Genomic DNA, 27,334 nt, shown 5'->3' with positions numbered 1-27,334 from the left:
GTAGTTCCTTAAATATAACTTTACAGTACATATGGTGCTACTTTACCGCACTAGTGCGCAAATTAGCATATTACGTTACTGTGTCAAACATTTAAAGGGCCATATGTACTGTAAAACGTTGTACGATACATGTGCAAATAGGTAATTCGCAACTCGTGTCGATTTAAAACACTCCCTTCGGTCGTGTTTTAATTTATCGCCACTCGTTTCGAATTTCCTATTTTTCGCACTTGTATCGTAATGTACTATTTCCTACTCCTCTACTGTTATCTGTCATTTATGCATTCACTAACACGAATATAAGAACATACATAAAAGGTTTCAAGAAAAGTCTATATTGTCTATTCCTCATAAAAGCTCTTGTGCTTTTATAAGCTATAACGTTACTGCGATTAATGGCTACCAACCTAACAAACTTACAAAATATTCATTTGGTTGCATAGTAAAAATAATTACTTCATAAGTCAGAAACACGCATGTGACACCCGTAATATAGCAACACCCATAGACTACGAAGACCGCTTAGCGTTGCTTGTTAGTCTCCGTAGGCTACGGTGGCCAAAATTGAGAAAAAACTGTCCAAAAAAATAATTTAGCAACTAGCAAGTACCAGGGCCTCATGAGTTACGAGGAGGTGTCGCCGACCGGCCGGCCGCGGCCCGGGGCGGGCCGGGCGCGTAACAAGGTATGCTCGCGCGTCTTGGCTATATACTTTTGCTGTAATTTGTTTACCTAAATTAAGATTTATTTTTGTTGACTCGTAGGAAAAATATTGTATGCAACGTTGTATAAGTAGGTCAAAAAATTCTCGTGGCGTATTCCTTTACAATGTTCGCCTACGCCTTCGGCTCCGGCTCACATTGTAACTCACGCCACTCGCCTTTTTTGACCCTTCTTATACAACTGTTGCATAAAATACTATTATGCATAAACAAAACGCACCGCAATGACATTATTGACATTTCATTTTGACAGCCATAATCATTCGTCTGTAGATAAACGTTCGCGATTTTATCACGACGCAGAGTCTCTCATGTTTTTTCTTAATAATACGTTAAATGAATTGGACTAAGATCTAAGACTGATCAAACATACTAATTCAATTCTACTAAATAAGACCGTACTCTAGTCCTCTAGCCTATACTCATCTAGTGATGGTGTGAATAGTTTTTTTTGCAAGTAGTGACGGCGCCAGAATGTCTGACGAGCCAGAGGCTAGGATGTGGGACGAAGGTAGCTCCAGATACGACCCAGGTGACCATGGAGTGTATTTCGAATCGGCCTTTGCTTCTTCTGAGCACTTGGATAGAGCGCCTTTGCTCTCTGAGGTAAGTGTCCTAAACAAAAGTTTTTTTTTTCTTTAAAAAAAATCAAATTGCGCTACAATATATTTCCGAAAGCTTTTGTGTTTTATTGTATAAAGACAAGTTGAATAATAAAATTATGATAGTTATTGTTGTTACACTTTTTGTGCTAACACTGTTTTTATCAAAACTGTAAAACCTTATCTGGTTTTAATATCCGTTTTCGCAAGGTTTTGGTGAACTTGTTGTACATGTTATGATTCTGGGTTGATTCAGGTTATTTTATGAATGAATGCATAAAGATCTTACTGAATTCATTCATTCTGATGATAAAAAAATATATATTTTGCTAACATTAAGACATCTGGATATATTTAAATCAACTCTGGAAATTATGGAAAAATGAAACCTCTCCTTTTGAAATGAAGTTTAAAATCAATATTATAGTGTGGTCATTTTTGCCATATAAAATCGAAGTTCGTCTGTTAAAGGGTTAAAATTTGGTAACTTGTATTATTTTGACTCTGGGTGGCTGTTTTTCTGGCGTAAGTTAATCTTCTAGACTAGTAGTTCCCAAAGTTGACTGGGCTTTGACCCACCTAACAAAACCTGCCAAATTTGGGACCCAATTTTAGGCCATATTAAATAAGGAGGATGAAATATTATTAGTACCAATCTCGGTCTATATGTGTCTCATGTTCCAGGGCCCACTCAAATTTCACTTGTGACCCACCAAATGATTGCAACCCATAATAATAAATAAATAATAAAATAGCCTTTATTTACAGAACAAAGAACAGTTGCACATTATCTCTCTATTATCTGCCATCTTTTGTATTCTTTGTCTGCTCTCCCTTCGGCAAATGCCTCCTCCAACCTTCTCCACTCTCTCTGATCTATTGCCACTCTGCTCCAGGTACAGCCAGCTACCTGCACGATATCACCATCCCATCTCATTAGAGGTCTCTTCGCCCCTCTCTCTCCCTCTCTTGGGTACCATTGAGCGACTCGCTTGCTCCATTTGTCTGTGCCTCGGATGATATGGACAGCCCACTTCCATTTGAGTCTTCTAATTTTTGTGGCAATGTCTTGGACTTTCGTCCTACTCCTAATTAGGATATTTCATAGCTGGTCAGTCTTATGTTCACCTATCATGCTCCTTTCATGCTAGATGGGATGTAGTAGCTTTTGTCAGGGCTTAGGTTTGGCTACCATACATTAGGACAGGAAGAACACATGTGTTGAATAATTTACCCTTTGTCTTAGAGTGGAGTTGTTTATCTTTGAAAACTTCTTTCAGGGACCAGTACCTTTTCCACCCAGTCACTATTCTTCTCTCTAGTTCTTTCATCAGGTGATATAATCTGACCGAGGTAAATGTATTCGTCCACATACTCCACTATCATTTCTCCTATTTTAATGATGTTCTTCTCGCCATTTGTCATCACCTTTGTTTTTTCCAAGTTCATTGATAGTCCTACTTCTCTGCTGTTAGTTTCAATGTTGTTTATCATTTTGTTTAGGTTGTCCGAGTTTTTAGCTAGTAGAACAATGTCATCCGCAAACCTCGCAACCCATAGTTTGGGAAATTATATTATAGACTTCTAGATGCATTGACATATATCTAAGGATAGGCTTTACGAGCAATAAGATTGGGGCCAGTTCAGCGGTGTCACGCACACGATTCGAGCCAATCGTACAGTCTAACGCCACAACGCGATTAGTTGACGAGTTCGCATCATGCGCGCGATTGATCGCAACTAGTTGCATTAGACTGCACGAATAGGCGGGTCCACACAGAGCGAGCATACGCGTGAGGCAATTTCCTCACGCACAAACCGACCAGTGTAGACGGGCCTTGGCCGAGGCAGCGCGCTCAGGCGAGGAAAACGCGCGCGCCGCCTCGACCGAGGCACGTCTACACTGGCCGTTTTGTGTGCGAGGAAATTGCCTCGCGCGTATGCTCGCTCTGTGTGGACCCGCCTATTCACTTGAATTCGTGAGTGACACTACTGAACTAGCACCATTCTTAGTTCCCGTAAGGCCCGTCCTAGATATATGTCAATGTCTAGATGCCTAAAGCATGTATTACACCAATATCTTAAGTTTTTGATTAAAATTTGTATTCTCAGGCTACTTAGGGAGCTGGCGGGTTTTAAATGGTTTTCAATTTTTTATTTACAATGTGATAAGAGATATCAGATAAGTTTATCACAAAAGTCATGTAATAGGTATAATTAAACCTAATCTAAATAGGTAGTAACCTAAGATAAACCTGAAAATAATTATTTCTACAACAAAGCCCAAGTTTTTTTTTTGTATGGCTTTTTATTAATTTGCCAGTGTCATGTCGATTTATGGTAACAATAAACAAAAATTTCGGAACGCGAATTTCAGTAATTTGCTATACTTAGGGTTGCCATACGTCCCATATAGTCCCATATATATGGGACTGTTACCATATTTAAGTATTGCATCCCATTATTTTATATATTTATGTAGCAATTTTACAGCAGTATTGCTGTAAAATACCTAGTTGGTTACTAAGTTGTGTTACTCGATTTGCAACCTCTTTATTTCCGTTAAAACAAATGCTACCGAAAAAATTAAAATGATATAATGTGGTGGATTTGTGAGCTATAATTATATACGACACATAACGCTTATCTCGTCGTATCTATAATGAACTGGGGCCTAAAAGAGAATCGTATCGCAGTAATTGCGTTGCACAAATGTAGGCACCCGCCAAACATGATTTTGAAGTTGCTTGAAAACCTAAAAATCAACAAACAATTTGTTTATCGCACAATTAATAGATACAATAGTACTCAGAGCTTCGATGACCGCAAGAGGTCTGGAAGACCACGCACCGTTCGGACCCCAGCTCTAATAAAGCCAGTGAAGGCGAGAATTGCAAAAAAACCCCGTCCGTAAGCAAAAGTTGTTGGCAATACAGATGTCTGTGAAGAGAAGCTCCCTAAAAAAAGTTATCAATGAAGACCTTGGACTACACGCTTACCGCAGACAAAAAGGTCATTTGCTTAATGGACGATTAAAGACTATGAGGCTAGAGAGAAGTCGCGTTCTATTGAAGCGGTACGCACAAAATCGCCACCGAAAAATACTATTTACAGATGAAAAAAATGTTACCATTGAAGAATGTTGTAACCACCAGAATGACAGAGGGTATGCAAAAAACAGTCAAGAGGCGATTGCGGCTGTTCCGAGAGTGCAACGAGGCCATCATCCCTCTTATGTGATGATTTGGCTGGGTGTGTCATACTCAGGGCTAACACAGGTTCATTTCTGTGAAAAAGGTGTGAAAACTGGGGCCAAAGTTTACCAGGAAACCGTTCTCGAACCAATAGTGAAGCCCTTGAGCCACACCCTATTTCAAAACTAGCCATGGGTCTTTCAACAGGACTCAGCTCCTGCACATAAGGCAAAAACAACTCAAGCCTGGTTTCGAAGGAACAAAATTGACTTTATTGCCCACGAAGACTGGCCGTCCTCCAGCCCGAACCTTAACCCCCTGGATTATGCCATATGGCAGGTTATTGAGGAGAAAGCCTGTGCTAAACCCCACACAAATCTTGACTCCCTCAAGCGGGCCATAGTTAAGACAGTGACGGAATTAGACATGACAATCGTGCGTGCCGCTATTGATGACTGGCCTCGTCGTTTGAGGGCCTGTGTCAAGGCCAGAGGAGGCCATTTTGAATGATATTGTCATATGTAATTCCTGATTTAGTGTACTTCATTTTAATATATAGTTTATTCAACTTTCGTTCGAATATTTTATGTAGATAAAGATTATTGCAGTAACAGAATTAAGTAACCAACTAGGTAGCTACATAAATAGTGACAATCATTTCTATGTAACCAGTATGCACAAAGTGGCATAGCAGCAAAGCTATGTGACTAAGCATTTACATACATCTTAAATTTTCAGTCTTGCTTAAAATAGTGAATTTTCCTTTAATTTAAAAATATATGTTGGGTAATTCCACGACAGACTTCGAGCAACACCAGCTTCCGACATGTTGCAAGGGAGGAGCCCAAGCAATATCTTACTGTACAAATCTTTCTGCCAATTTTTGCGGGGCGAGACATGCACTCAGTCGCAATTCTCACTCACTACATACAAAATCAAATCTGTAATGATGATGCAAATACTTAGAAAATGACATACGTCAAAGACAAATCTTGCACACCTCGATCCCTTTTTGGGAACAGACGACTCACAATACGCACCACGCTATGTCCAGTTGGGCATGTGCTTCTGCAGAGGCGAAATAGTGCGAATGCCAAAGACGACAGTGAAAAAAGTGTTTTTTTTTTATGTCAGAATTTAAAATGTCTGTTTATGGCCAAATGTTCTTTGGCTATACGCGTGTCCTATTCCTATGTTTTTTTTAAACAAACTACATATAACACAGAATGAGGTATATAGCTCAGTCAGCAACAGAAGTAGCTATAAGTAGTAGTAGATTATTGCCTGTAAGGCCCATCCTTAGATATAGGTATATCAATGTCATCTGATCGTGGAATAAATACAGATATTGTCTATGGCACCAAGGGTGGATCCATTTTTATGGTCATGGGGTAACACGGTCAAACACTTGTTATTTTTTCGTAAATGAAACATTTAGAACTATTGTAGATCCAGCCCAGAGCCCAGGTGGGGGGTAATGCGCCCATGACCCACCCTCTGGATCCGCCTACGTATGGCACCTATTTTTATGTACGGAAAAATCAGAAAACTACCTGATGTGTAATGCGCCTTGAGTTGTTTTATTCTGGTTAGTCCAACAAGCACTTAACTGGAGCTTTAATTTTATGTACAGTTGCCATCAGATATATCGGAGTGGCCAAGTTGCTCACAAATATCTGAACACGCCTCTATTGTCAAGGCGTTTGTATGTATGTATGTATGTCACTTTATTGCACATGAACAGGTTAACATAAAACAGACAAAACAAAACAGAAAAAAATGTTATGTACAAAGGCGAACTTATCCCTAAATTGATCTCTTCCAGCTAACCTTTGAGAAAATGCGAAAGGATCAAACACTAACAAGTGAATGACAAATCAATATGAACAGTAAACAGTAGCAATATGAGAATTTTGGATACACATAGAAGTACGACGAGTGCAATAAATACTATAATAATAAAATAAAAAGTAGAAAACCAGTAGTATGAATACGCAAACTATAACAAACCTAAAAAAGATATATATATCTGATGGCGACTGTACCTACATAATTACATATCATAGATCTAAGATAGACACAGTAATGAATTTATGTTGTTAACAAAACAAAACATTAGCATTTATCAACTATACAAAGGCCGCTTATCTGTCTTTTTATACGCAGACTCATTGGGAAGAACAAAGACGTACCTACAGTCGCAATCAGATATATCGGAGCGGCGAAGTTGTTCACAAATATCTGAACAAAACCAAGACGTTTAAGTGGATGTCTAAATAAGAAATTTCATTTTTGGTACAAGCTTTTACCGCTGACTGTACTTTTATTTCCACAGACAACTAATACTCATCGAGCCAATTCTAAAAACCCCAAACACAATTAGTTTGCGTTGGTTTATCACAGAGTTCCTATGGCCACCTCCTGTCTCCATCATCAGATCAGCTCTATGTCATAATAATATTGCATTGTCATCAGATTTATACATGCATGCAAAATTGCAGCTCAATCGGAAACCGGGAAGTGGATCGAATATAACTTGCAAGATTTGATTACAGACCACGGGACAGGTGAAACTAAATAAAAGCTTGTAACGAAACCTCTATTATCAAAACGTTTAAGTGCATGCTCAGATTTTATGAGCACCTTGGTCGCTCCGATTTATCCGATAGCGATGGTAACTAAAAGCCGATGTATTTACAATGATTGACATCTTTACCGAGAACATGTTCTGTTGTCGGCGTCGGTATTGAGTGAGCTGAGCGTAATTAATAATGAATATCTGGGAAATAAGAAAACATAAAAACTCAAAATTGTGCGTTTTCTCAGAGCTTTTTTCGCTACGCATTTACAGATATATTTTGTGGAAACGCAGCCAAAATAAGTATTATGCTGCAGTAAATTCAGAGTTTTATTCCTAAAAAGTATACTTTTCCAGAAAAAACTGTCAACCGGGGCATATTTCATGCGAAAAGGGGGGGGGGGGGGGGGGTTGCGTCAGGGAAGGGGAGGGCACGCTAGTGTGCGTAAAGCACCAAACCCAAAGTTATACTGCATTAGTTTCAATTTGGATATAATTTGTTTTTCAAAAAACATAATTTGACCGAGTCAAGAGGATTCCGGACTTACGAAAGAATTTTTGGTCAACCTGAAACAGACCTTTTCGCCTTCGCTCGGTCAATGAGCCCATTATGAACATTAGCCCAACAATAAACCTCGCATAACAATGCTGATAACATTCAATTCTGCCGACACAAAGCCATGCCATTTATATAGTTTTTGTTCCGAGCCGTATCCTGATTTTTGAAATCTGTTACGGTTTTGATACTGATCTAATATGATATGATCGTAAAAAATCATTAGTAGCCTAACGGTAAGAGGGTGCGAGTTCAAGCTCTACCTATGTGTTTTTCGGAACTTTTGTACAATGTATCATTTTGATATTTCCCAGTCGCGTTTCGATGATGGAAAACATCGTGAGGAAACCGGACTAATCCCAAGAAGGCCTAGGTTCATTGGCAGACGCTTTCATAAATACTAGTTCGTTCGCCAAATCTGGGATTAGTTGCCAAGCGGACCTCAGGCTCCCATTAGTCGTGGCAAGAAGCCGGGATGTGACAATGCTAGGAAGATGATGATGACCATACATTATAGTACAAGTTGACACGAGGGTGGAGCTGCGAGCCCAGCTCGTCCGGTCCTCTGCCAACTCCTTAACCTTCTGGTATGACACGACCTGGACATTTTCTTTTATTTGGTTGAAATATTTTTTCTCGGTCTTCCTCTTCTTCTGTTTCCATCTATTTTTCCTTCTATGATGTTCTTAAAGAACAGGTCGTGTCGTAGCAGATGTCCAATTACTACTACTTTTTTATTTTCTATTGTCTTTACAATGTTTCTTTTCTCTAGAATCCCCACATTTGTTTTTTTGTCATTTTATCAAAAACCCTAAAATCGTTGCTATTATGTAAATAAGTACCATTAAGGCCTTTCTACAGTAACGACACTGTCGAATTATAAGGTCGTAAGTGCTATGCCAATTTCAGTATTTTAAGACTTTTAATTTTAATACAGTTATTTCGCTGTGGCGACGTAGACGGGCTTATTCAGTTGGATAATTCATTGGCGCCGTTTAGAACAATGATTTGCAACCAGCCGTAAACAAAAGTACCTACTTTTAGGAGTTATCGCAAACGATCGAACACGCTCTTAGAGAGAGTCCCACTAGTGTCTTCTGAGCGTTGCGCGTCGATGGCGCGCTATGGAAAATGGCGTCGCTGCGCAGTTGCGCCAACGTTGCGTCTTAACAGCAGCCATAAAATTGACTAGACGCTGACGTTCTGGAGACGCTAGTGTGGGGTGGCCCTACGGGCATAGTGTAAACCAGTGGTGGGCATTGGGCAATGTACGGCTCGCGGGCCGGCTCCGGTCCGCGCAATGGTTTTATCCGGCTCACCGCCGGTCTTTCGAAATAATTGGGAGAATCAACTTTTTAGCGTCACTCGTTGCCATGATTACGATTAGTTGTCCAGGGGACAAAAGTTCATTGAAATACTATAATAATAAATATAATAAATAAAATCTTTATTTACTTGAAACCTAATACAAAATGTGAGGCTTACATTAGATTACAAAATAAACTTATTTTAGGTTTGTAACAGTTCCATTTGGATTGAGCCTCTGTTTCCTGAACTAGGACAAAGCCTGTGACTCAGGATTCAGCGATTCCTCCGGAGAAATTGGTACAGGTTGTTTAGTGAACAGGTACTTTAAGAAGAAGTGAAAACACAATAATAATACTAAGATAGAAAATGACAATGTAAAAAATCTAAATATTATATAAAGAGAAGAAAAACGGCTGTCGTGTGTGTGTGTGTGTGTGTGTCTGTGTGTGTGTGTGTGTGTGTGTGTGTGTGTGTGTGTGCGTGTGCGCGTATGCGCGTGTGTGTGTGTGTGTCTGTACAGTTCTATGTTTTAAAAAAGGGAAAAAATTATACATATAGGGCTAAGGTTAGTAAAATGACTCATTTGATAGTGTTTAATAGTGATTCCGTTTCTTGATAGGTCTGTGATTTAAGCCATGTTTGTAATTTAGACTTACAGTCATAGCTATTTAGTGCATAGATGTTTAGGTGTTTATTTACTTTATTGTAAATACGAGCACTCATTGCTACGTACTGACGGCTGGCGAAAGTCGTCCTTTGGAGTACTGATACTGATAGTAGTAATACTGATTTTATGGTACTTAAATGTATTAAACTTGCGTTTTTGTGGTCGTTATAACCAATGTCCATAATGGGCCCCCTACTAAGCATGTTAATAGAACGGCATACAACGTCTCTTCAAACAAACTGTGCCACTGTTGTCCCTTGAACAACGGGACAGGATAACAAAACAAAAAAAGTTGATTCACCCACCTCCATGAACCTCCAGGTCTTTTGTATTGCCTTTTATTATGTTATTACAGTCATAACGGTTTCTGAATAAATTAATGTATATATACATATATATATATATATATATATATATATATATATATATATATATATATATATATATATAGTATTTGGCTCTCGTGACAAACGGATTCAAATTAAAAAAAAATCTGCAGTTCTGGCCCTTCTTAGTTTGCCCACCACATGGTGTAAATACTGCTCTGGCTGCTTGCTCCTGACGCTGCCGTTCCTTTGACTGCAGACGCCCGAAAAACCGCCTCTGACTGCAACCTAGGGCATGAGCACGATGGCGTTTACACTTTACAGTACCCGTCGATAAATGTTGCACATCGGTCTTTAGAAAGAGAAAAGGGAGACAACGAGGGAGAAAAAGCTAGAGATAACGCTCTACGAAGCCGAAATTCCGATATCTAATATTTGTCGCCGGGTACTTTACAGTATGTCCCTGCTCTTTGCCCTGCCGTCAACGGCCAAGTAAACGACTTATAATTTAAGCGTGAATTATACACAGAGGACGTGATGAAGGCGCGGCACAGGCATCATGCCATATAAAAACGTTTTGAAGCGGCATCATGTCTGCGCCGCGCCTGCTCCACGCCTTCACAACGCCATCTCTGTATAATTTGCGCCTTAGGCACACCAGAAAATGGAAGAACAAAAAACCGGCCGTTGAGATTACAGAGGTTTCTGGATTATCACATGACATTATCAGATTATTATGTACGTGACCTATGTTTCCGATACCTAATGAATGTACACTGTTTTCATATATGTACTAATTTAATTTGAGGGCAAACAAAGGGAGCCAAACAAATGTTATCAGCGAAGCGCATTATCAGTCCGTTATTGTTGATTGTTGACATCGTTAATAAAGCTTACTTCGATTCGTTTGTATGTAGACTGGAATTTAATACAGTATGGAAAGTTAACGGGAACTGTCAATCCTTTGATTACAAATTTAATTAATTAATTTAATTACAAACAATAATACTTTATCAAATTTAGTTTTTAAGCCGTGATTTGTTTTTTAATTTCCATAGAACGACTTATTTTGCCGAATATTCGGTATTCGGCCGAATGGTGCCGAATAGTAGGCATCATACGACCGAATACCGAATATCTGTTACACCTACCTAAAGAAGAATTACACAATAAAAATAACCTCAAACCACTATATCTTTAATATTAAAAAAGTATTCTTGGAAACTTGTTAAATACGAAGACCTTTTTTGAGCATTTGTTGATTACATATAATTTTATTTTTATTATGGATTGGATTTGAGTGACTCTCTACATTCCCTTAAAATTTATCTTAGAAAACTAGGGAATGGTAACCGGTTAACCGGTTACCCGGTAATTTGACCAATATTACAGTCGGTAAAATACCGGTAATTTCCAGCCGTAACCGGGAATTTACCGAACGTTGTATAGGCAAATAAAAATGTAACAACCTGTTGAATTAGCCCATCGATGTCTTCGTACTTACAAAAAAAACCAATTACTACGGTTTACGATTACGAAGAGACACTTAAAATACTTACTTTTCTGCATCTTATGATCTCGTCGGAGTAGGAACTAGGAAGCAATGTTTTGTGACAAATGAGTGGTCGCTAATCCCTCGCCCTTTCCCTTCTCGCCACCCCTACCCGACCCGCCTTACTATGTTCAGTGTCCTTTGTTTTAGTCTGTAGTGTCAGACAAGTGTGGAATGCGAAAGAACATTTTCTACCGCTGGTTACTTGTGTTCAAGATATCGTTCACGAATGTCTAAGCAACGTTCTATATTTTATATATAATTAACAGAATGATTTGATGATGACATGTTCTTGATTCCAACTCCTATCTTAAGAGCCCGGTAACGATTTTAGAGCAAAAATTTTAAATTGAAAGATTTAGTCGTTGGAATAAAATTGTACACCTTTTGTTACGTAATATCTAAATAACAAGTATTGGTTTCTATTAGCACGTTTTTTCATCTTGCCTTTTAATAATGAGGTCGCAAGCGTGCGTCCCCGGTAATAGGTGACGAGAAGGGATAGTTTTTAAAAATTCATATAAATTATGGTAGTAAATTATACAAAATGATGTTTAAGAACAGTTTCAGCAAATGTTGTAGATTGTTTAAGTATCAAAATTACGTTGAAATTAAGTCAATTTTCAGAGAAATTGTCACTTGTTTTGAAGTAATTTCTGGAGAAAATTGATTTCGTCTAACTTTCATTTACACTACTTCAAATTTATAGTAACAAAAATGTAGTTTATTAAAGTTGAAGTACAGGATATGTGTAATACAAAATTACCATTTTTAGCAGTCCAAACTTAACGAAATTTACAAATAAGATCGACAAAATCACTGCTTTTCGCGCGTTTACCTAAACGTCCATCAGAAAAAAAAATCATTACTAATTAAGTGAGTCTGTTTAAAAAAAAATATATATTATAATGAAAGAAAACAAGACGTGCTAATAGAAACCAGTACTTGTTATTTTTAATAGTTAGACATTTTTGCGACTAAAATCGATAACTGCCTCTTAAAGTACAATTTTAAAGTAACTAGTGTTAAAATGATATGAAACTAATCTTGCTGTAAATTTTTTTTTCTTATATTACTAGATTTTAATGAATGTTGATTACGGTTTTAGTTACTTTAATAACAATATTATATTGATAGATCTGTAAATGCAAACGTGTATGACATTTAAATGACGACTGTCACTTTTTTGTTACCCTTTGATTACTGCGATTTTTAAAGAATTAAAAAAGTTTAATGTTGCTTATTTAATGTACAAGTTCATTTCGCTTTGAAATGATACATGTTTGATTTTTTATTCAATATGATTAGTAAATATATCTTGTTTAATGTTTATAGTTTATTTTCATTATTTTGTTTTGTCGATGTTTCTATAAAGTGCTGTTGATTACTTTTAAAGGTTACTGACGAAAATAGGACACAATCAATAATAATGCAAAATCAATGTTTTTTATTTCATAAACGTATAACCGGTAATTTACCGGTTAACCGGTTAGTGGGACCTCGCGTCGGTAAATTACCGGTAATGAAAAACGCCCGGTTATTGCATTCCCTATAGAAAACGCGTGCTATGTTGGCGAACAGTTTTCATGATAAATGTAACTCAAAATGTACGCAATGGTTAAGTTATGGCAACCGAATATTCGGCGCTTTGGCCGAGATACGGGCCGAATATTTGGTATTCGGCTAAAACTTCGTGACATCTCTAGTTGTAAAAGGTGGCTAAGTGAATAAGGCGTTAGAGAGGGTGGCGCGGGGAAGCGGGCCGGGAGGTAACTGCCAACTTGAAGCAAGTAGGTAATACTTAGCCGGCTATTATCTAAAATTGCATGCCATCTATCGCAGCGTCTGTTGAGGCCTTAACGAATGTGAGAAATTACTCTTTCTGACGCCAAAAGTTCAAAATGTGACTAGGTACGCGAAAGTGACGTCTGTCTAGCGGTTACATTTTTGCCACGTCGAGTGCGATCACCGTCTTTCGCACACTGGTTACTCGATTACTGACCTAAATAGCTGAATACGCCGAATACCGAATAGTTGCCGAATATTCGTGGCATCTCTATACAACTACTTTTATTACATTTAATATACATAATCACAAAAACTATTAAATAAATTAAGCATTAAAAATAAAGTACTCATATTTTTTGTCGACGGTAATAGGTATTGTACCTAGAGGTCATTACGAAACTATCCAAATAATTTACCGAGGAACATAACTTTAAAACTACCCTCAATAACAAACATTGAACCAACGTTCTTTATTTGAAACTTGCATTACAACTAATATGCAACATTCACACTCTAATGTGCACTCTATGACGTTCACTGCAAAGATGAAATTTCTTCCATAACCCGCTGCAGTTACAACTTTTCAAACCGTGAATATAGATTCTACTGGATATGACATGGGGGGAGAGGGGAAATGTTCGAACGGGATGGTCTTATGGAACTTTCTGTAGCAATAGCAGAGAAAGCGCTATTATTTTTTGTCTGTACCTCTATATAGCAAGTTTAGCCGCCATTTTGGTTCTTATTTCCATTACTTACCTACCAAATCTTGGTTAAAATTCGGTACAAGTGCGATGTTCGATTATTCAGTTATATTGTAACGGATTTCTAGATCAAATTTTACTAAAATTTGTAATTGTTGTGTATTGTGAAAGACTAGATCGAATTTGTTATATTAATTTCATGAAAAGTGCTGATGAACTCGTGCCAAAATGAAACTAATATCTGTAAGTATTTATCCTGTTATATAACCATTCATCTTATACAAGATGTACAAAAAGTCTTAGTACATTTTCGATAGTACATTGAAAAAGTTGACACAAATAATCTAACTTTCTGTGCCTAAATGTTTTATAGCTTAGGTTGGCTGTAATTTTCAATTGCGCGTTAGTTTTTATGAGGCTTTAAATGTCTTTGTTTCAGGCATTTGACTTAAGCACTGGATTTATTTTTAATTACTCTATTTACTTAAACAAAGAGACTTCTTTCTCGACAATTGGTATAAAAAATAACGTCTCAAATTTTAAAGGTTCTGTACCCAAAGGGTAAAGAAAGAGTCACCAGGCTGCATCTCATGAACCGTGATAGCTAGACAGTTATTTTTCCAGACGATGTATGTCTGTTGCCGCTATAATATCAAATACTAAAAAGTACGGAAACCTCGTTGGGCGAGTCCGACTCGCACTGATCCGGTTTTTAATATTACAAACAATGGAACACGAAACGACTAAGTTTTTGGTAAAAATTTCATTTTTGGTACAAGCTTTTATCGCTGACTGTACTTTTGTAACCCCAAACACAATTAGGTTGCGTTGTTTTATCACAGAGTTCCTATGGCTACCTCCTGTCTCCATCGTCAGATCAGCTTGATGGTGCCATAATATAGCATTGTCACCCGACTTACATATGTATGCAAATTTTCAGCTTCATCGGAAACCGGGAAGTGGGTCAAATTTAACTTGCAAGATTTGTCCCATACATACTAACAGGGCAAGTTAAATAAAAGCTTGTAAAAACTATGTTTTTGTCGAACCGAATTAGTATAGGTACTTAAACGTCACATTTAGGAACCGCTGGTGGCCTAGCAGTAAGAGCGTGCTTTCAATCCGGAGGTCGTCGGTTCAAACCCCGGTTCGTGTCAATGAGTTTTTAGGACGAAATATCATTTTGATATTTACCAGTCGCTTTTCGGTGAAGGAAAACATAGTGAGGAAATCGGAATTATCCCAATAAGGCCTATTTTACCCTATGGGTTGGAAGGTCAGACGGCAGTTGCTTTCGTAAAAACTAGTGCCTACGCCAATTCTGGGGATTAGTTGTCAAGCGGACTCCAGGCTACCATGAGCAGTGGCAAAATGCCGGGACAACGCGAGGAAGAAGAGACTTAAAAGTCATATTTTTAACCGACTTTAAAAATATGAAGGGGTAATTTATTTCTGGCCAAAGGGTATCGTGTTTCGGAGGTCCGGGGCAAACTGCCGAATCCGATTCAAGAGCAGCCTATTCAACAGAGTTTTGACGCCTAAATAGTGTTTAGTTTTATTTTTTTTTTCTGTATGTTAGTCTATAAGGTATTTGTATACGGGCCGTGTTGCCTGAATCAAATTTTTAAATAAAAAAAAATAAAAAAATTAAGACTTTCACCGCACCACACCGACTTGAAAGCTACACCTATGTTTATATTCATAGGCGCCAGAAACTGATATGTTTGATGTCGGGCAAGCCATGCCAAGCCAAATGTTTGATGTCGGCCAAGCCACGCCAAGCCAAATGTTTGGTGTCGGCCAAGCCATGCCAAGCCAAATCTTTGATGTCGGCCAAGCCATGCCAAGCAAATCTTAAAAGCGTCAATTTTTTTTGTTAGGGGTATTATTTTTTTATTTTACTTATTTGGCAAACAAGTTACAGACAATAGCGGAAATTACAGAGACTATAACTCTAAACATATGTGCACAGAAGGATAAAGACATATATGTACAATTTATCGCTAGAGAGGTGAGATGTTATTTCTACGCTAGATTATGGACAAAATTTGAAAACAAACAGTAACAAGATTTAGCATTTACAGAATTGCGTACACTAGTAATTAAATGAAATTATAGTAAATATTTTATTTTGATTAAACAAAAATTATGGACCAATATTGTAACAATTTGGCTTTGCGCCAACTTCAAACATATCAGTTGCTAACGCATAGTGAAGTCGGTTCAAAACAACTAGAAATACATATAAGAAACAGTTTTCAAATACCGAACCATTCCACGCGTACTAATTGAAGCGAAGCGACCCGCGCCCCGCGTCGGCCGAAAAAGCAATCCCGAAATATAAACCCCGCTTAATTAAGCGTTTGCATAAACAACGGACAGTGTGTTCACGTTTTTAGAGAGCCGGGTGAGTTGAATTTTAGGGGGAACCAGGGTAAAATGATCTTTAGATTTTTAGGGCATAATGCCAGGAAATTGAAAAAGGAACAAACGATATGAAGCGCCGCGCGAAACCTACGACGGAATATATGCAAGTCCGACTCACACTTGACCGGCTAATTTACTTTAAATAAGGAAAAGCTTCTTCTTCCTCGCGTTGACCCGGCATTTTTGCCACGGCTCATGGGAGCCTGGGGTCCGCTTCACAACTAATCCCAAGTTTTGGCGTAGTTTTTACGAAAGCGACTGCCATCTGACCTTTCAACCCAGAGGGTAAACTAGGCCTTGTTGGGTTAGTCCGGTTTCCTCAGGATGTTTTCCTTCACCGAAAAGCGACTGGTAAATATCAAATGATATTTCGTACATAAGTCCCCAATATTATCATCTAAATGTATTTCTTTCTTATTCAGAATTTTTAAGAACTTTAAACAGGCGATTTTTAGGGTTCCGTATTTCAAAAGGAAAAAACGGAACCCTTATTGGATCACTTTGTTGTCCGTCCATCCGTCTGTCTGTCAAGACCCTCATATCTCGGGAACGCCTGAAGGTATCGATTTGAAATGAAAGCCATAATTACTCAGGTGTACAAGTCCCTTTAAGCTGTGAAAAATCTACCGTCTAAGTTAACGTAAAAAAAAAGATACGCCCGTTTATGTCGCAAAAAAACGTATATCTCGACACTCAAGGGAATCAAATGTATAGGGTACGTCACGTTGACTGAGTTACGAAATTTGGCAAGTAATATTGTCTTACATCGTACGGGAAAAAATCGGAAAACTATAAATTTGTAAAAAAAATGTATGGTACCCTCGGTGGGCGAGTCCGACCGCTCTCGATTTTTAATCTGTACCCCTAGTGTAAATAAATTCGATTTCAGAACGTGACGTACGCGTTTGCGTTTAGTCTCATTTTGTATTGGATTTAGAAAGAGCGCACCAAGCGGGACGTTTTGGAAACTCAAAATCCTATACAAAATGAGACTTAACGCAAACGCGTTCGTCACGTTATGATGTCGATCAAATTTACACTAGGGGTACAGGTCGGTTAAAGCTAAAGGACAGTTGAGCGGCCAACTTTGCAAGCAAATGGAAGGCTACCCTCAGAGTACTCGTAACTTAAGCCGTAAGTTTCTAAGCCGATTTCGTTAGTTAGGATGTATCCATCCACATTTGTTTTGTACATTAAATAAGGGATAACTTAATGTTTTAGCAGATAAGCCTTGGTTATATCACAGACAAAAACGACAGTTGGATGGACCCATTTTGTCCAATCGATCTGTCGTTTTAGAACAAAATTGATACAAGGCTTATTCTCACTTCTTAGATACAGTAGGGGCAAATAATCAATCATAGTTTTTCAGATTCATTTGTTAAATTTTTTTGGTAATTTCTTAGGCTTTAGCGGTAACGATGAAATTTACAATATACAAATATATTTGACGACCTGTCTCGCCTAGTGGGTAATGACCAGTGTTGGCCGAACGTTAATTCTGTCCCGGGTTCAAATCCTGGTAAGGGCATTTATTCATGTGATGAGCACAGATATTTGTTCCTGACTCATGGTGTTTTCTATGTATTTAAGTATTTACAAATATTTATTTATTATATATCGTTGTCTAAGTACCCTCAACACTAGCCTTATTCTTACTGTGGGACTTAGTCAATTTGTGTAATAATGTCCTAAAATATTTATTTAAAAAAAAATATTTATAGGTAGAAGGGTAGTAAGGGAAGGGTAGAAGTCCCCAATCCGCATTGTACTAACGTGGCTGCCTGCTGCCATGCACGTGCAGTGGTGATTATATATGATGATATAAAGTCTAATTTCACGAATTTTCGAATGAATGCGTAAAAATAGCAATATGGGTAGATTTTTGCCGCTACTGTAACATGACGCAACAAGAATAAGCGGGCGTCTCGCTAATTTCTTCCCACGTGTAAATAAATGAAATAAATAAATAACAAACTCTTTTGTTCTATTGTAGAATGTGGAATGTGTTACCTCCTGCGGTATTTTCTTTGCGTTACTCCATGGGGTTCTTCAAGTTTTTTTTTTTAATTTAGGGTTCTCAAGTCAAGCGAGGCAACGCACAAGTGGTTCCTCCGATGTTCCATATGGCCGGCTTGTCTGCTGACGATCACATAGAGAAATTGGGTAATAAATACCAATTGAATTGTAATTTTTGTATCTTTGTTTTTTTTTAATACTACGTCGGTGGCAAACAAGCATACGGCCCGCCTGATGGTAAGCAGTCTCCATAGCCTATGTACGCCTGCAACTCCAGAGGAGTTACATGCGCGTTGCCGACCCTAAACCCGCCCTCCCCTCGTTGAGCTCTGTAATCTTTTTTATTTAACTTGTCCTGTTAGTATGTATGTTAGTTTGTGAGGGTCAAATCTTGGAAGATAAATTTGATCCTCTTGAAGTGGGCCACTTCCCGATTAAGCTGAAATCTTGCATACCTACATATGTTAATAGGATGACAATATAATATTGTTGTCTACCGCTGACTTATATTCTAGACATGTTTATCTTGTAGCTTCAAGTAATCGATAAACATGTTGTTTACCTCAAACTCCTACATAAACTAGGTTAGCGTAACCTCAATTTGACTGAGTCCTATGTCTCGATAAACACTAGTCCTATACAACCTTGTCGCTCTAATCGCAATACGGATGAATATATTATATTATCGACAACGTTATTCGCTAAAACAAACAGGGTTAGAATTTAATATGTGGTTATGGCGTTATTCGTAAATACGTTACTGGCATTAGCTATGAATCGTTTGTCTTTATCTGTCATTTTTACTTATGTATTTGTAAGAAAGAGATAAAACATGATTTTACTAAATCAGGCCGGCAAACTTTTATGAATAAGGGGGTAGTCTTTAAGAGGTGTGTAACCCATTATTTAAGTTTATATATTGAATTTTTTCACGTAACAAAGGAGAATGCCACGAGAAAAATCACAAAAATATGTCTAATTTTAATTTCATTTCATTTGTAAGGTCACGTCTGAAAATATCTATACGAAAAAAGTGCCAAAAATATGTATACGCGACTTTATTGCCCATATATTAAGGTAGTGTATACATATTTTTAGCACATTTTTCGTATCGATATTTTCAGACGTGACTGTATATCGATACCCTATAATACTCGTACCACAGCAGCGGTTGAGTTTCTTAATTATGTATGGTTCCCTATTTGGAGTTTCCATAGGAGGAACTAGAAATATTGGAAAGAATAAAAATGTGTTTTTTTCTTCTTTCCGATTGTAAATTACAAAATAACCGTAAGTTTCAAGTATTTCATATGTTAGGCCGATTTGTAGAATTATTTATTATTTATTAATAGCCCCCGTTCAAGGCACCCTACTTTGACGAACGGGTAACTTCGGCCACCCTAATGTTGAGCATGGCCCGACATGCTCTTTGCCGTTTATTTTATCGAAGTTCGACTTCCAATCTTCCCGATTAACTGCAGCATCCGTCCAGTTGCTGAGAAATGCGTCCAGGTCGTCCCGCCATCTCCTCTTAGGCCGACCATGCTGGCGTTTACGTTGTGGCCCCCGCTCCGTGGCTAGTTTAGCCCACCTCTGTGGAGCATACGTCGTACATGGCCTGCCCAGTCCCACTAGCCTGGCGTTTGTGACTCCAAAATTCGACTACTCGTTGTAAATGGTAGTTCTCTGCTAGTACTGTAAAAGTATTCTTTGTAGTTTATTGGCAAAGTCTAGACAATTTACGGTGGAGATGTTTGGCGCCAGCGTTACATATAGTTTGCATAAATCCGCGACAAAATTAGGTAGCTCGGTTGGCGCCATTTGCGGTATTAAGATATGATATGAATGTATTTTTCTTAACTTATTTTTAGGTACAGTCGCCATCAGATATATCGGAGCGGACAAGGATGCTAGGTGGCGTGACAGTCGTGCACGTAGCGAATAGTCTGTTCGGAAAGAGAAGAGTTGTGGAATGTATGGGGCCTAATACATTCCACGACTCTTCTCTTTCCGCACATACTATGAGGGTCTGTATATTCCACCGTGCACGTGCACGTTCACGTCTACAACACGCAACCTGTGTCCACAGGGCTTTGGTAGAATTGATCTACAAAACTTGATATAAATATAAATAAATATTATCCCCTTTCCGCCTCCGCCTCTGCCCACGGGAGGAAACGTAGGACATTCCATCCCGCGTGTTTGTCACCCTCGCCTTCGGCTCGGGTAACAATTTTACACGCGGCACGCAATTTCCTACTTTACCTCCCTTGGGACACAAATAACTATTACGCGAGACCCATGCCTAATTGTATTGTCTTTTCCAGGAGACTTACACAGACATCCCGGTGGGGCGGAGCCCTACTGCCACCCACTGCCATTGGAACTCGCACTCGGAGCCCCGGAGCGCCGTGAGGCAACTACTACTAGCGCTTGTACTATGTGGCCTGTTCATGGTTAGTACATACTACTGTTTATTTTATGTAGGTACTAATTCATACAATACAAATAATCTTTATTCACCTCAATACAAATAATACAGCAACTGAAGTAGATGAGTGTGATTGACTGAGTGATGTGTGCCATCAGGCGGTTTTATCACTAAAAAGCGATCTCTTCCAGACAACCTTTAGGGACCTACTACATATAAATATTATTTACTTTTAACCGACTTCAAGATTTCAAAAGGAGTGGGTTCTCAATTCGGTTGTATGTTTTTTTAAATGTTTGTTACTTCATAACTCCGTCATTACTGAACCAATTTTAAAAATTATTTATTCGATTGGATTTAGATTGGTCCCGTTTTTGTCAAAACTTAGTTCTGATTATGGGATCCATGAGGAATCGAGGGAACTCTTCAAAGTGCATTCATATAATGTTTTTTTTTCATCAACAAATTAAGCATTTACATTTTAAAAAAGTGACATTTGATGAAGTGGAACTGAACGATGCTGATCAGAATGGAACTCTTCAACGACGCATAGTTCACGTTTGGCGATTTGTCGTCTTCAACTTAGGTTTGCAAGACACATTTTTGTCAAGTACGAGATCTGATGGTAGAATCTATAAGGAATCGAGGAAACTCCTCAAATGTTAAAAGCATACATATAGTGATTTTTGTATATGTAATGGAACTTGTGGAGCGTAGACTAGTAGGGTTGCTGAAGAAAGAAGCCCGTCGATAGCACACGGGACGCTCGAAGACTCGAAGCTGGAACGCGCTGGCTGAAGTCTGGAACCTTTACCGCATACCGCCAAGTACCATTACCGGGTAGTGTTGTGGGAGATTAAAAACACATACTTTTGGTTTAAGAACACTGGGTAGTGTCAGTATTGAATGTAAATGAGGAATGTGGAATGAATTTGGCCCGACCTAGCATTAATTTATAGGCGGGCCACGCCCATTTGTCACGTGGGTGTTAGGTGCAGAGTGTACTAGTTGTTTATTGACCAATCAGAGCACGTTATTACATAATAAGGCATTTACAGTATATTCTTAACCTAGTTTGTAAAACTTATGACTAACACAGTAAATTACACGTTATTAAGACAAATGAGGCATGGAAATAATTTATAAAAACACAAAAATACACAACAAAAAAAAAATACAGAAATTACAGCTATCTATTTACACGTTTAATTTTTACATTCCTTATACCTATTCGCGACAGTTCTCCCCCTCGTGCGTGAGCACCGTAACTCGTAGAGGAGCGTACAGGAATAAGCCGGGAAGCTGGGCAGCGGACGTCACCTGCGCGCGTGCGTACCATGGCTACTCTTATGTGGCCGTCTGGGCCGTGAAAGAGTTGTGCGATTTCGCCTCTAGACCATGTACCTTGTGGCACGGAGCAGTCGCTTATCATGACGCTGGCGCCTACGTGCAATTTCTGTTGGTTGTGATGAGAGTCGGTTATATCTGTAGCTGCAGCGGTAGATGGCAGTGGATTCGTTCGAGGCCTCTCTGATGGTAAGTCGCCCACGGGAACCTTGAGGTTGGCCCCGTTACAGGTCCGACACCATTGGCGCTTATGTTTTCGATAACGAATACTACCGCGCAGTCCGACTATATGGAATTTACTTTTCAACTCGTTAATTAAGGACGAGTGATTGCCGCGGCACAGAGTGTGAAAGTGGTGGATCAGCAGCTTAGTGAAGTCTTCCTTGGCGTGTAGGACGGGTACTTGTTTGCTTCCGCCGTCTGTCACGATGACTCCAAATTCGTCTAGCTTTACTGCGATCTTGTTTAGCGGAGATTTTTTCGGCAGCGCATGCCCAGCTTCCAGGGACTTAATCTCTTCTGGATAGGCTTCGTATTGGCTCCGTTTGATCAGCGATATCTCGGCTAAGATCAAATTCCCCTTGTTTACCTCTGTATCCGTTTTCTTATATGGCAATTTGGCATTGTTTACCTCGGTGACAACCAGAACTCCAGCGGTGACGCGAACCAAATGCGTGAACTCGGAAAAACGATTTACCTTCGGCAGGTACTCGAATTCACGTTTAGTTTTCCTATTTGAGCGAACGGACCTACTTGACATGCGTTGTCGAGTATGACTCGTCGCGGCGTCGCCGGCGACTGGCGCGAACGTTCGTACTATAGAAGGTCGCGGCTTATGATCGCGTTTACGTTCGGGTTTTACCGCCCACCGAGATGTTGCTCCGATTTGAGCGGGTTTGCTTCGGTCGAATGTTGACGCTATCTGCCGCTTGGTAGGTAATATCGGAGTGGTGGACACGTTCTTGAGCGGGTCTTGGAGGCCTTCGCTCCCCCCCGCGAAAGACGTGTTTCCCTCGCCACTACTAACGCTCGATATTATCGCGGACTTATTCGACGCGAAGCCGACTGTGTTCACTGCGCTCGTTATGCTATTACCGTTCGCGGGCGCGGGCGCGGCCGCGCTCAACCCGTGTAATAACCTATGGTGGCCTGCCTCGCATTGGCCGACGCCACACGCGACGTATTGGCATTTACCCGACCTACGATGCGCAGATTTTAGACAATTAAAACACAGCCGTACCTCCCTTACTAGCTGCCACCTTTCTGGAATCGTTGCCGCCGTAAACTGTGCGCACGTGTCTATCGTATGTCCCCTTTCGCAAATAGGGCACGTATTGCGCGGCGGAGTACATTTTAACGATTCCTGGCTGAGTCTAGATTCGGAGGGCGCGGGTTTTGTCTGACTACTGTCGCGGTGTTTCGCGAGCGCGACGGTAGGACATTTTTTATTTTGCGATTTATACTCATCCTCGCGTGTATGAGTTTCGTGGGTATCTGACTCCGACCCACTACTGCTACTGCTACTACTATCACGGGTAGATTCGGGGGCGCGAGATCGCGGGAGAGTTACGCTCGATCGCCTAGATCCGCGCTCAGAAGTCGCCGTATCTACAGTATAACGTGATGTGCTGTTTGGATATTTATTACACGCTTTATTATCCGCTTTGCGTGTGTGAGTTTCGCGGATATCTGATTCCGAGTCCGTGCTACTGTCACGTGAGAACGCGGGTGCGCGAGACCTAGCGAGAGTGTCGCTCGATCGCCTAGGTTCGTGCCCGAAAGAAACTGCGTTCGCTGTATTACGCGACCTAGCTGACGGCCTATGTCGGTTTACGCGTTTGGACGCAACACTAATCTCGCACAAGAACTCCGACAACGCGACTAAGTCGGGAGTTCCGCTATTAGAATGCCTATACTTTGCCCATTCGTAACGCACTATCAGATTTAATTTGTCCACGATTTTGTTTACAAGTTCAGGCGCGTGTAGGTATTTATCTTGCCGTAACGATTTGATGGTAGCGACGGCATTAGCAATATGCGCGGCGACGGAAGCTATATTGCCGTTGTCCTCGGCCAATCGCGGCATACGCTTTACATTATGCAACTCGGTGAGTACTATCTCTTCCGGGTCGCCGAATTGCCGTTCTAGCGCCTCCATAATTTCGTACGGATCCTGAACTGTGTACATTATTGACTTTACGGCTGTCCGAGCCTCCCCTTTGAGTGCGCGCCTAATCCGACTCACGTTGTTGACGGCACTAAACATGGGGGCGGAGTCTTCGAACTCCGCTCTAAAAGCGATCCATTCCGTAATATCGCCTGAAAACGCGGGTAACTCGGGCGGTTTATGAAAGATCGGCGCGTAATTACTATGCGGTACCTCGTAAAATCGCGGTTGTGGTCGGCTAGGCCGGTCGACGGCGGCGGCGGGCGGCGCGGTCTCTCTCGGTAGAGGGAATTTATCGTCGTTCGCGATCTCGTGTGGTGGTCTAGCATGTCGTCCTACCCAATTTCTAGTTCGTCGCTCAGAGTCGTCAGCCGCGACACTGCCGCCGTCAGACTGCGCCTCTATTTGCGCAATCTGCAGCCGTACTTTGGCAGTTTCGGACTTCGTCTGGGCGACGGCTAGAGCGGCTTTATGGACCTCCAGCTCGGCCATCAACACGGTTATCTGACTATCGCGATCCCTATTTACCGATTCGCGGTCTCCATTCGATGCGCGAACGGACGGCGCGCGCGGCGGCGGCGGTGCGACTACGGCGTCTTTGTTGACTAGCGTACTCGACCTACTGCGGGGTATAACCGTATCTTCTAAATCGTTTTCCGAGCTACGCACTGATTCCCTATCTCCACTAGTATTCCGGTTGCCGCTGGTGCCTTTGCTCCACGTATTTGTCCCGCCGGAGGTAGTCTCACCTGGCGACGGGGTCGGGGTAGGCGCGGGGGCAGACGGGCCCGGGCGCGTGCGCGGACGTAGAGATCTTCCTGTCTCCGACATCCTCTTCTTTCTTGTTCACACGCGGGGTTCCCTAACTATATACAATTTACCTGCCTAACGCCTATGCGCTGACGTCACAGAGCGCAACGTCAGTGCCCCTAAGCGTGGATCCCTCGGTGCACTGAATCTCCCGCAATGGCTAAGTGCAAGGCCTAGAGCGTTCGAAAGCAGTGTGTTGGTATCACCGTGTGACACATGCAACGAAAGTTGCCAGGACACGTGAGTGGAGGAAAAACCTACAACACAGCACGGTCCGACCGGCAAGCCGGTATGGTGGGGTGTGGTATGGATAGGGGTAAAGGTTTGAGCCGAAGCGTACTTCTAGGCTCAGCGCGTTCGTGTTTCTTGTTTCTTTCTTCTTTCTGAGTCAAGTAAAATTTACTTAAAACTCAGCGCGTACTTGTTTCTTTCTTCATTCGGCTCTCGAAGGACCATTGATGTGGAGCGTAGACTAGTAGGGTTGCTGAAGAAAGAAGCCCGTCGATAGCACACGGGACGCTCGAAGACTCGAAGCTGGAACGCGCTGGCTGAAGTCTGGAACCTTTACCGCATACCGCCAAGTACCATTACCGGGTAGTGTTGTGGGAGATTAAAAACACATACTTTTGGTTTAAGAACACTGGGTAGTGTCAGTATTGAATGTAAATGAGGAATGTGGAATGAATTTGGCCCGACCTAGCATTAATTTATAGGCGGGCCACGCCCATTTGTCACGTGGGTGTTAGGTGCAGAGTGTACTAGTTGTTTATTGACCAATCAGAGCACGTTATTACATAATAAGGCATTTACAGTATATTCTTAACCTAGTTTGTAAAACTTATGACTAACACAGTAAATTACACGTTATTAAGACAAATGAGGCATGGAAATAATTTATAAAAACACAAAAATACACAACAAAAAAAAAATACAGAAATTACAGCTATCTATTTACACGTTTAATTTTTACATTCCTTATACCTATTCGCGACAGAACTTGTGTTTAATATAACTGCTATCTATGTTTTGATAATAATTATCTGGTGCTTTATTTCATGCATGGTGTGTAATAATTTATTTTAAATACAGTCGAAAAACCCTATTACGGGTATCTTACCAGTCAACCAGAGGGCAAATCTGAAATGTCCTTTTTTACATAATTCAGCGGAGGACACTGTCTTTTTAATTTCATTTCATGAAATCCAAAATCAACAATCTTTCTTTTACCGGTCTCCCTCATTGAAGTCGTTTTTTTTTTCTTAAAAATTATTCAAAATCTTATTAATTGTCCCTTTACTTTTCGCAGATAGCAGAAGTGATCGGCGGCTACCTAGCGGGCAGCCTCTCCGTAATGAGTGATGCGGCCCACATGCTGTCTGACTGCGGGGGCTTCGCCCTCGCGTTACTCGCCTTCCACTGCGCCAAACGGCAACCTGACTTAACCATGTCCTATGGCTATAAGCGCGCCGGTGAGTGAGATAAACGTATCTCCGTCTCATTCTAACAAGGGGGCGTCGCCCCCGCCCTTCGCTTTCCTTTTGGTAATCAGATTTAGAAAAGTTAAGTCCTGAAAAGTTAACAGTTTCAGAATTATGACCAATGATAATATGACAATCATTACATTATGATTTTCAATAATTATGTCAAAAAAAGTAATCCAAGGTGCAGACTTTAACTAGGGCCGAGACTCTAATGATATTTTTGTAAAGGTATGTATTTCGCCGGCCAAACTTAATATCCACCAGATAATGAAATTCCTAGGCATATCGTGAAATGTGAAAATCGTTGTCTCGTTCCCTCGGACGGAGGCCCGTCTTATTTCTGGTCAGTTTGCCCTTCGGGGATCTGAAGCAGCCTAACGAACCTATCCTACCTATCTACTGGTTTAATGTGACTTATCATCATTGATGATGGTTTCAACAGCGTCCATAACATTGCGCCACTTACGTAAATGACTAGTAAGTCCAATTCGAGAGCGGCAGCCGCGAACGCACTTTTGTTTATACTATATACGTCGGTCGCAAACAAGCATACGGCCCGCCTGATGGTAAGCAGTCTCCTTAGCCTATGGACGCCTGCAAATCCAGAGTTAGATGCGCGTTGCCGATCCTAATACTCCGCACCCTAGTTAAGCTC

General features: G+C 40.4%; 1 protein-coding gene across 2 annotated transcripts in view; it reads left to right on the top strand.

The window, feature by feature from the left end:
* Positions 1-927: 927 nt before the first annotated feature.
* LOC133530351 (proton-coupled zinc antiporter SLC30A2-like) overlaps positions 928-27,334 on the top strand; it is a 41,185-nt gene continuing 14,778 nt past the window's right edge. The window contains exons 1-3 of one of the 2 annotated variants that reach the window (XM_061868260.1): positions 928-1,328; positions 20,771-20,899; positions 26,505-26,667. In XM_061868260.1, coding sequence (XP_061724244.1) covers positions 1,197-1,328; positions 20,771-20,899; positions 26,505-26,667 — 424 coding nt within the window. In that variant the 5' untranslated portion in view covers positions 928-1,196. Of the gene's footprint in view, positions 1,329-13,228; positions 14,241-20,770; positions 20,900-26,504; positions 26,668-27,334 lie in introns of those variants that run through there. The other variant, XM_061868261.1, reaches the window with a different exon arrangement.

This window comes from Cydia pomonella, chromosome 22 (genome assembly GCF_033807575.1).
Source record: "Cydia pomonella isolate Wapato2018A chromosome 22, ilCydPomo1, whole genome shotgun sequence".
In the NCBI taxonomy this organism is placed as follows: Eukaryota; Metazoa; Arthropoda; class Insecta; order Lepidoptera; family Tortricidae; genus Cydia; species Cydia pomonella.
Note: the sequence above shows the minus strand (reverse complement) of the source record. Positions and strands in the feature narration are given on the sequence as shown.